This window comes from Crocodylus porosus, unplaced genomic scaffold (assembly GCF_001723895.1).
Source record: "Crocodylus porosus isolate Cpor-Errol unplaced genomic scaffold, CroPor_comp1, whole genome shotgun sequence".
Classification (NCBI taxonomy): domain Eukaryota; kingdom Metazoa; phylum Chordata; order Crocodylia; family Crocodylidae; genus Crocodylus; species Crocodylus porosus.
The window spans coordinates 64,016,940-64,028,168 of NW_017728906.1; the positions used below are offsets into that span (position 1 = coordinate 64,016,940).

The 11,229-nt window shown below is 39.7% G+C and overlaps 1 protein-coding gene across 12 annotated transcripts in view; it reads right to left on the reverse strand.

Moving 5' to 3' along the window:
• The window catches only part of REPS2 (RALBP1 associated Eps domain containing 2), a 152,470-nt gene that overhangs the window by 50,399 nt on the left and 90,842 nt on the right, over positions 1–11,229 (reverse strand). For all 12 annotated transcript variants that reach the window (XM_019529256.1, XM_019529265.1, XM_019529266.1 and 9 more), the window contains 2 exons: positions 8,628–8,670; positions 4,653–4,789 (listed from right to left, as the gene is read on the reverse strand). In XM_019529256.1, coding sequence (XP_019384801.1) covers positions 4,653–4,789; positions 8,628–8,670 — 180 coding nt within the window. The remainder of the gene's footprint in view (positions 1–4,652; positions 4,790–8,627; positions 8,671–11,229) is intronic.

Sequence of the window (11,229 nt, forward strand, 5' to 3'; positions counted from 1 at the left end):
AGCTTGCTAAGAATTTTTTTTCCAGTTATTTAAGTTGGTCTAATAAAAGATATCAGATTCACCCAAAGAACCTTGTCTGCCTATATCCTCAGACCAACACGGCTACAACCTACACCCCTGTAAGGAATATATATATGCACGCTAAAAAAAATACCTGAGGAATCTAGCTGTAAGCATCATTTTTTTGGTCAAATTGTAAGGCAAAGGAGACAATGATCTCATTAAAAAAAACAGTAAAGCTTCATACTGGGATTTTTGAGTCGAAGCAAGGTCTTCCATTATGTAAAACAAGGTCTTCCTTTATGTATTAGCTGCACTTTGAGAGAGTGAAGCTATCTCCAGGGTCATGCATGAAGGCACATTTTCAAATGTAGCTATTTCTAATCAGTTGTGGTTCAAATGTTAAGGGCTGATTTTCAAATATGCTGAGCACTGACAAGAACAACATTATGTTTTGGGGGTTGGGGTGTGTCAGGAATGTTTTCTAGTGTTTTGTCATACATGGCATGTGTGGTCTCACTGCAAAGCCAATGTTATTCTGCATACATTAATGATACTGCATAGATTATGTTATGCTGTATGCTCTATGTATATCTTTACAATTTTGGATATGGTTCAACCAAGGGACTGAGGGAAGCATCACCCCTCCCAGACACAGGCAAAAGGAAACATCACTGAGTTGGGCATCCCAAGGCACTGTCCGTAATGGAGAAATCAGTTCCCGATAGCAAAGGCACCTGAGAGGAATGGTCTATCAAGCCACAGGAATGCCAGGTAGCCAGAAACTTCTGAGTATTCTGGTGACTCATTATTAGAATAATTTTGATGAGGAGCCTTCGAGGATTTTTAGGGTCTAGCTAGGATAATTTTTAGGATCTAGCTAGGATAAAATAAAAAAAGTCTTTGACTCTCAGGTTTTGGGAGTTCAATGACCACAGTAACCAGGACTGTCAGAATCATCAGGAAGGCTGATCTCCAAGTAAGCTGGCACACTGACAGGTCTCTCAGGATGGCTGAGCTCTGACTAGATAAAAGGAAAAGAAACTGTTTTACTTTTTTTGCCTCCAAACCTGCAGTCAATTTTTGCTTGTAAATTTTGTAATAAATCTTTTTGTTGTTTGTCTCCTTACTGATTAATGCAGAAAGGGTGATTTCTGGGCAAATGATACTCCAGGCTAGTTCTCTCCATGGAGAGGAAGGGACCTTTCATTTCTTCTCAGCCCAAAAGTGTGTGTGGGGGTGAAGGGGTCCTAGTCCTAGAGCTGGCAGAAATGTCTTTGCTGCGTTTGCAGGTCCAGTTGAAGGGCAGAGGAGTTGAGACTTGCTGGGGTAGGGAGCTATCCCAGGGCAACCTCAGTCTGTTCTTTGAGATGAGTGGCAGCACAGTGGCAAGAAGCTCAGGGCACTGGAGGTCCCTTGCGGACAGGTTTGTGACACGCATGGAATTAAACTGCAGGAGCTGAGGGGCTGCATACTGAAAATTAGGATAAGAATTTTCCACTGCAATCAGTACAAGGATGTAAGACCTCTATTATGCAGGCTTGGCATAGGAAACAGAACTTTTTCAAGAACAATTATCTATTGCCGCCCGCCTTGCTGGGGTCATCTGACCCCAGTGGTCTTTCCTGTCCAAGTGCAGGGGGGCTGGACCTGATGGTCTTGTATGGTCCCTTCCAGCCACTAACATCTATGAATTGATGAATCTATCAATTGTAATTTCACCACTGCTGTGACAGAGGAGATAAAGGATTTTTTTTTTCAATCTAGTTACACATTTCTATAAGAAATTATGTTATATGTTATTGTCAGATGCATTTAAACTGCAGCAGATCAAAATAAATAGCACACTCAAATTTTACTTGTCAAAAGTTATGAAGCTGTGGCAATTTTTCACTTAGAAAATAAAAGGCAACAATGTTTTCTAGGAAAATGCAGGTGCTGTCTACTTCTCAAAGAGTGATTCCTATCCCCCTTATGAACAAAGGCTTTCTTTAACTTTTGTTATACACACACAGCCACAATGCACAACCCTCATCACTCATACTGGAACTTAGTCATGTGAGTAGCTGCACTAAAAGCAAGCACAAGTAGAAAAAACAGGCTTCTCTCTGAGGATTGACGAATCTGCTTCATTTATATATAAACTGCCAAGTCTTAAACAATGGAAGTTTCATCATCTTGGACTTTATGTTGCAATGTCAGATCCTGTAACTAGGCAATCCATATTACCATATAAGATATCATACCAGCTACTAATTTGTATTGCTCATCACCAGCAAAATGGTGCAAAAATATTGATCTAGTTTTACTTCTCAAAAGTAGAAAGGAAAATGTACAGAAAATTGTTCCAAAAGTGCACGAAAACAAAAAGTAAGCAAATAATCTGTGTATAGTAACAGTGTTAAATATTTGCACTTGGTTGTTTTTCCTACTACCTGAGAACAATAAACAGTTTTCTACTCTTACCTCATCGATATTGAAAGTCTTTGACTTATCCAGTAATGGCTAGCTAAATTGGAATGGCAGCTGAAAATGATTCAAACTTTTCTTTTTCTAATGTCAGCAGAAATAAAAGTAACCACCTGAACCATTTGGGGAAAACACATCACACCACCTTGTATGTCTCATCAATCTAAACACAAAAAAATCTTTTCCAGCTGAAGCTAAGTGATTTATACAACTCAAAAATCACAAATAGTTTTAGGATGACCAAAATCTGTATTGACCTTCCCAAAATTGCTTGCATCCAATTAAACAACCCATTCTTCAAGATGAGAATTCCTTCCACAAACACTGGTAAAAGTTCTCCTTTCCTTTATCCATAGCCCATGAATCTTTCATGTTATTACTTCTTGTAGAAGAAATCATTATATTAATAAATCTGAATTCTGCCTTTCAAGAGAATCCATCTAATACAAGCTGTTCTATGCCAATTGCAGACCTTGTTTAATGTGGTTTCCTAGCCCGACAGTCTCTTTTCCCTCGTGTTCCAGCAGAAACCTGAATCTAAGTTTATTTCTTTAAAATTATACATTCTGCTATAAACATGACCACTGAAAGATTTTCCCGCCAAAAATAATTACATTCTAATTATGTTGTAATTAGAAGTCAGTGTGTCATATTCCCAATCAGGAACTGCCATTGAAGGTCAGGAATTGCATCGCTGTGCAAGGCAGAAAAAACCCACCACTTTCAGTTGATTCCTGCTTGGCTTTCTGATTTAACACATACAACAGGATCCACACACTGTCTAGTCTGGGGTTTTGCACAAACCCCATGCCACACCGCATCAGATGAAACCCGCCTTTCAATTCCAATAACCTCATTAGTGAACTGAATTAAAAATTCCTCTGACGCTGTTAAAATGTAGCATCTTGGACAGCATAAACACAATCATGTTTAATCTAGTTCCTGAATCAGAAAGCTGCCATGGATTCTCCAAAGTTGTAGTCTAATTCAAGGGCACTGTTAAAACACAATTCACTTCTGTCTACGTTGCATGACCAAACAGCGCTGGGCAACTTATCTACTGAAATCAGCTCCTTCTTCCACTCCTTTTGCAATGCAGGAATAACCTTTTATAATGCTCTCATTGCTCTACACCAGTGGGGGTCAACCTTTCTGACAGGCGTGCCACAAGTTAAGCCCTGCTGCTTCCCTCAGTACTGCTCTGATTGCAGAGGCATCACGGATACAGTTTGTGCTGTCAGACACTGGAATGGAAGCTGGGGGGGGCTCAAGCCTCTAGCCAAGTGGAGTGGAGGGGGGACAAGATGCTACTGTAGGAACAGTGTCACCACCAAGATTCAGTTAAACCCTTCTTTGGCCCTGCAAACGTTTTAATGTGTACTGCAGATCCAAAGTCCTCAATCAGCAGTGGCTGGGTTAAACTGGCTCTGGCCAGTGGCATCTCCTCTTGGGCACCCTCCCAACCCAACTTTCTGACCCTACGAAACTATGAAAACCCCATGCTATGCAGCTGAAGCCTTGAGCACCCCCCTCCAATTTCCATTCCAGCACCTCTTTTTACTTAGTACTTGAGGCTTGCGTGCTACATTGTGCCGGGTGTGGCAACCCATGCTGTACAGCTATTATTACTCTTTTCCCTTGACAAACTAACTTTGAAAGAAATTGCCCTTTCTTTTTATTCAATAAGAACTATTAGTATAAACACATAGGTGGAAGCTTTTAACATTAAAAAAGTTTACATACTACTAATTTCACTTGCCCCAATTCAAATATTTGTTTTATTTTTCTATTTCTGAATTGGAAAAACAGTATAGTTTACCTCCCCTCAAAAACATGCACACACATAAAATCTTGAATGCAGTATTATCATTGGTAACAACTGTATTTACACTGAGACCAGTAATAAATGGTCACTGATGACAGACTTGTGTACATAAACTCTAATTATTGTGCTAGAAAACCACGTAACAACCACCTTAATTATAATAAGAGAAAATGGTTTGTTCCATGGGTGATGTAATTGAACCAAGTTCAGTTTCTTTAGCTCTGGTATCAGTTTCTGTCAAAACTGCATATGGATACATCTAATCACACATTTGTGCTAGTATATCACACATGTAATTGCTTGGAAAACCCTGAAAAGCAGAAATCCAAAGGTTAAGAAGGGAAACACAGGTTTTTACCTTGAGTGTTTTGCTGGAAGATTTTGTTCAGATCTAAGGAGGAGGCTCTGGAATGTGACTTCTGTGGCCTTGGTGGGGGAGTAGGGGGCTCTTCTCCCTTTTTCATGGCATCTTCAATAGATGTGCTAGAATATGACCTAAAGGGAAACAAAAAATAGTAAAGAAAAACAAAGTCTTTAACTTTTAAACAAATATAATAACTATTGATCAGCGTTGCACTTTATAGTGGGAAAACCTCCTTCGTCATGGGTGGTAAGTATAGTGTTTGATAGCTAAGACTGAGGATATTATTGCTCTAGGTCTAGGGAGTGAAAGGATGACTTTTCAACCCACAGAACTAGTATGCCACGTGTGTTCTAGCTTCAGGCTTCTCATCTTTAGCTCAGGGGGTCACATCACCTTAGCCAACAAAATAATTATAGCAACTAAGATGAATGAACATGAATTAAAATTTCTGTTCTCTTTATGCTTTCTGTCCCTCACCTTCTTTGTAAACTAACGTGTAACACGGTGGGCTCCAGCTGTCACCAGGAGTATATTAGCATGTTGTCTTGCTTTTAAAGCATTTTTACTCATTTTTATTTCTTACAATATGGCTGCATCCCACCAAGCACATTAAGAATACAGAAATGTACTCAAAGCACTGCATTGGTTGTGATATAAATCATAATGCTTCAAATACCAGGTCCTGCAAAGGGGAGTCTCTTTCAGCCTTGGGTTATGAAGGATTCTGGCAGCATAATCCAATACATGGTACTGCTGGCAATGTAAAGTCCACATAATGGGTCTTTGACAGTGTAAGGTGCCCACCTGCAAGTCCAGTTCCTGGTTTGGTAGCAGCAGCTGAGCATACCTGGACCAAAAGAAGCCCTATTAGTACACCCACCAAATATCCCTGCTGTGTGGTAGTGAAAGAGGTGGGGCACAAATGAACCTCTGGTAGAAATTAAGGCTGCCAGCTTGTTGGTGCAGGGCAGCATCCGAAAAGCTGCCTGCTCTCCTACTCTGAGATGTGTTGCTTTTGGGGCTCACTGGGGAGGAACAATCTTCAGGCCCCTGAGTATGCAAGCCTGACTCAAGTCCATAGTCTTTCTGTCCTACACAGGTGGCTGTAGACATACCCCAAACTGAGGTTTCCACGTTTGAATTATATGACATCTTTTGGTCAGCTAGCTTCGCTCGTTGGTAACCTAGAGGCCCAAACTGCTAATTCAATAGCAGGCTATGAAGGCAAGACTTTTTGAAATTCCTTGAATGCGTCTTAAATTGTCTGTTCACATTCATCCCTCACAGTTATCCACTTTCAAGTTATGATACTGCCTATGTGTTATGCAGTGCACTTTCCAGACAGCTGTAGCAAGTTCAGTTTTGCTGAGCAGAGTCCAATATTTTTCTGCCGTTTTCTTCTGCAAGGCTCTAGGCTTTGCACAAATCAGTACTGACAACATGAGGTGTTACACTTTCTGTAATATATTATGCATGATAAGCAAGACCTAATTAAAAACATTAAAGTAATACAACCTCCACCCACCTCCAAACCACCCAATGACAGGAAAAGGGACCAGTTTTTGCCAAATCGTTAGAAGACAACTCTTTAACAGACTGGACATTGGCAATGTTCATCTTGTATTTCTGAGGTAGCCACTAAAAATATGAATGAAAGCCAAACTTATTTCAGTCTTTACAAGTAACCTGATACATTTCCTGCTGCTTAATTTCTCACTCTGGTAAGATTTTTTTTTTAAATCCACCAGCCCCAATTCATTTAAGACCTGACTCAACCCCCCTTGAAGCCCTGGAAAAGTTCCCACTATGGGCTTTGGATCAAAACTTTATGGTTTTATCTTTCAAACACATACCCTTCACAGACTGAAAGGTGAGATGCACTGAAAAAATATGCATTGTAATAAATTCATGCTGTAAAGAAGCCATAAAAGTAGCAACTAAGAGGCAAAAATGTCCCTCTCTTGGCACTATTAAATTAGTGGACAATGGCAGGCACCAGGGATTGAACTGAGGCCTTCAGGAGTTAAAAGCCTGAACCACTGTGCTTTGTTCTGAAGATCAAGGCTCCCCAGCTGACAGCTCTAAGAGACTCTGAAACTCTGTCAACCATCAGGGGAGGAGGAGGAGGAAAGAGACAACACATACAGAGAGTCCTGCAGATTACACAACACATACAGCAGCAGTGCCAAGGGCCTCGTACAGATGTTCAGTTTCTCCTGGAAGAGTCAGGATAAAAATGGCCACTCCAGGAGGAGAAAAATAACCTGGGAACAACCAACGTTAAATCACTCCCAGGAGAGTTTCTCCTCTAAGAGTGAATGTCTGTACATGCCATAGCTTCTCTCAAAAGAAAATACAGTCCTTCAGCATCTCCCCCCCATGTAGATATGTGTTGCTCACTGGACTCCGCTGCTCCAAAACACTCCTTACATTGTGCTGCAGAGAAATACAGGATGACCATGGGCAGTCTGGGTCAGCCACTCAGGTTTCCCTGTGTGCTGCTGCAATCTTCTTTGTGAGCTGTGCATCTCCAGCCCAGCCCAACCCACCACCCTGCTCCTACATACCCCATGATAAAAAAATCTCACTGTGCCTATAATGCAGTAATTCTATGATGTGTCTAAGCAGATACTTAGATAACACCAACAAACTGAGTATTTTAAAGGCTGGAGGGCTAAGATAATATCAGACCTCCAACAGCAAAACTGACTGATAAGCTTTCACAGCACAAAGCACTAACCTCATAGCCCCTCCTCCTAAGGACGCTTTACTAGTTTTTTTTAGAGTTATCCAAAGGGAACGTTTTACTTTATTTTCTTCTATTCACTTAACAATTCTAGTAGAATATTTCTATATATTCCTTCCCTACTCAGTATTTTTTTTCAACCCTGAACTTTTGTCCCCACATACCACAGAACTTACAGTACCACTGTACTGCTTTGCTGTAGAAGTCCCATCAAATTCCCCTTAGGGATCTAACTACACAATGTCTGCTACAGAGAAATCTGTTTACAGGATGTAAGAGGAACCCCTGAAACAAATACTGAACAAGCAAGCATATAATTTTGTTGTCTGTAGCCTTCACTTGAATTTCAAAGTGTTTTTTTGTTTGTTTGTTTTTTTTCAGTTTCTCCCTTTCTTTGGCTAATCCTCTCCTACGGACAGAATTTTTTTTATGTCTGATTAATTATATGCTTTGTAAGAAGGAAAATCATGGGCGTTTATTCATGTGTTTTGGGGGGAAGAGGGTCTCATGTATCAGCATCCCCACACTTCAAAAATCACAGCACGGGTGCTTTAAGCTCATTGAATAAGCTTTAGTTAAAGCATCCTCACCGCCATGTTGAATTGTGAGGACGCCGATAAACAAGGCGCTGGAGGCTGCTCTAATTACACTGCATCAGAGCAGCCTCAATGTTTGTGTATAGCTGCCCCATGATTACATACCTATAACCTAAGAAAAAGAAATTAAAAACTGACACAGTTAATCTGACAAGCTCAAAGATCTGTGAGTATATCAAAATGTTAAACAGCTAAAACAATGTTTAACTCAGTTACACATAACACGGGCCTCCATTTTTCTTTCCTTTAATATCTGCCTTAGAAGCTTTCATTTTTAGTTTAGTATTCCATACAAATCTTCCCACAACTTGCCAATGGGCACTGTTTAGAGTGGGATATTACATCCATTCACAGGGCAGATCCACCTAGTCACACCTGACAGCATTACCATTATTTATTTACATTGTCTAGATTGTCCAGTGTGGGGATTCATAGGTAGCATACACGTGTCAGTTAGGTGAAGTCTTGAGATTGATCACAAAACAGGATAGTGACATCTCTGTGACACTAATCTGGTCTACTTTTCCAGCACAATTAATAAAATGCACTTGTGCTTAACTAATGCAGAAGATAAATCAGATGGAAGGATTTTTTTGTTGTTGTCAGAAATAGAAACAAAAGCAGTACCTGGATCTGGGTCTTGCTTTGAGTGTGTTCGTTTCATGAGCAACTGAAACAAAAGTTTATTTGTTAAAATACATCTGAAGAAAGGAGAAATGTTTTTATCTACAGCATCAGAGTTAGTTTAGAATTCGGTATTACAGACATGTAGATCTGGGTATAAGGCACTCACCTTCACACACCAGTGCTTTCACTTCCCCCTTCCTAAGGTGGCTGGGTAGGTGGGTGCATGGTAAGAAAGTTTCAAAAGCCCAGATCAAGTCAGACCTTCATCCCATTTATTTAAACATAGGAGTGTAGGAACTGCCAGGTTAGGTCACATCAAGAGCTCAAATGTACTTCAGCGTTCAGGATACAATAGTGCCAATGCTAGGCACTTCAAAGGAAGGAACATGAAACCATATAGTGCAACCACATTGGCTTAATCTTCCCATAGAGAAAGTGTCTTCAGCATATTTAAATATGAGATCACATCCCTTCAGAATATTTTACCCCAGCCAATGTAAGCATGGACTCATTAGCCATATCTCTTTCTCTTTTTTAAAATGCAACTAGAACAAACAAATCCAATTCTTGGCTTCTATCATCTTCTGCAGTAATGAGTTGCAAAGGTTAATAATTGTTTTTAAAGTATATTATTTATTAGCTTTTAATTTGTTGTTTTCAGTTTATCTGAATGCTCCCCATTTTTGTTTTTATAAGAAAGGGAAAAATCACAATGCTTGATTTATTTCTGCTGAGCCATTCTTTTCTCACTTCTTCACATTAGCTTCCTCTTCCAACTCAAATAATGTTGAGGAAATGTAACTTAGTGATTGCTTTCAAATCCAGTTCCCTGAAAGAGGAATTATACCAGTATAAAAAAAAATCTTAAAGTCTCTTAAAAGTGAGCCCTTACTTTTTATTATATTTCGTTAGCTTAGACTACTAAGTAAGCCCAGGGGGATGGGAGCAGAAAGATCCTCAGCATGCTTTTTGTTTCCTTGAGATGCTTACCCCTTACAATGCTAGCAGTTCTGCCAACAGTTAGTTGCCAGATGGTGATATCTGCAATTACCACAGATCTTCTTATATACAGAACAGTAGATATCCAGGGTTGTAGTTGGCAAACACTGACTTTGTAACAGCTTGCATTGTACTGTTGTATAGATATATCAGGTAGGAGGCTTACAGGCACGCAGAGCACATGAAGCAGCAAATACCCTAAAGCAGATACAGAACTATACACATTTTCAGGATAAGAGAAGCTGTCTGCTTGGGTCACACACTTTTAGAAGATATGCAAATGCAGCTGGCAGTGATTAACAATAAGAAAAAGTATTTATAAACAAATCTTTCAGAAGATTACTGTCACCGCAAACTGACTTGAAGACCTTCTGGATACCCATGTAGTCAAATCTTACTAACAACTAGAGGAAAAGAGAAGAGGAATTCTCATTAAAAATGTACACTACTGATAATCCCCTTCTGTAGGTGTCAAACACCCACAGAATATAAACTTTATTATCTGCTTCCTTGTGGTCAAATGACCCAATTTTGCCAATACGGAAATTGCCATTTATGAAATCATATGAACATTTTTTAATCTATCATTCTAAGCCCTGTTTAAGAATCTTTTCTTATCCCTTTTTCTGTTAATAGAAGAATTTTGGTTGTGCTTCTTCAGAGATCCTCACAAAACTACATGAAAAAGTAACAAACTCTTCTGATGAAGTTTCCTGAGATGAACAGGAAGATATGCAAGGAAGATAGAATCCATATTTCAAATGTTTTATATACTGAATAAAAGAATTACAACAATGTAACATCATAATCTAAACAACTGAAAGTTAGGAATTCCAAAAGGTAGGATTCTATGGCACCTCAACTTTGGGATTAACAATTTAATCAGTTACATTTTCTTAAAATAGACAATACATGATCTATACAAGCATTGGCTGCAGACCTCCAGAAAGTGTGCCAATAGTTTGGTCCACTCCCTCAATGAAATACTTGCATATAAATCTGATATTCACCCATATCACATACACAAATGTCATTATGAAATTACTAATTAAATTTATTTGAATCCTGTCATACATGCATATTTCTGCTGCAACAGATTAATATAAATAAGTTTCAGGAACCTGATATAAAAATAAAACTATTTAAGTAATTATTTTGCTCCTTTCTTCCTTCAAATCATAAAAAATTAAGGTTGGAAGGGTACACTGTTGACTCATATTCTTTTTATTGTCCACTGTAACCCTCAAGTCCTTTTCTGCAAAGCTGCTGCCCAGCCAGTCAGCCCCCAGCCTGTACCGGTGCATGGGACTGTTCCATCTTAAGTGCAAGACTTTGTATTTGTCCTTGTCAAACCGCAAGAGATTTGTTTTGGCAGGAAGCACTGATAGAGATTTTTGGGGCCGATACTGATAGCTGAGTTTTAAGGAGGTATATCAGCTGATACTGATCCGATTTCTGATACAGCTGCGTGCAGCTAAGTCTGTTGTAGTGGAAGAGGAGAGAAGGGGTGTGGGCAGATCAAGGTCCCCGAGCTGAGGGAGGGAGTGGGGGCTGGGACTGGAACAGGCGCTGTACAGCTGGGCAGGGTGGGCATGGGATGGAG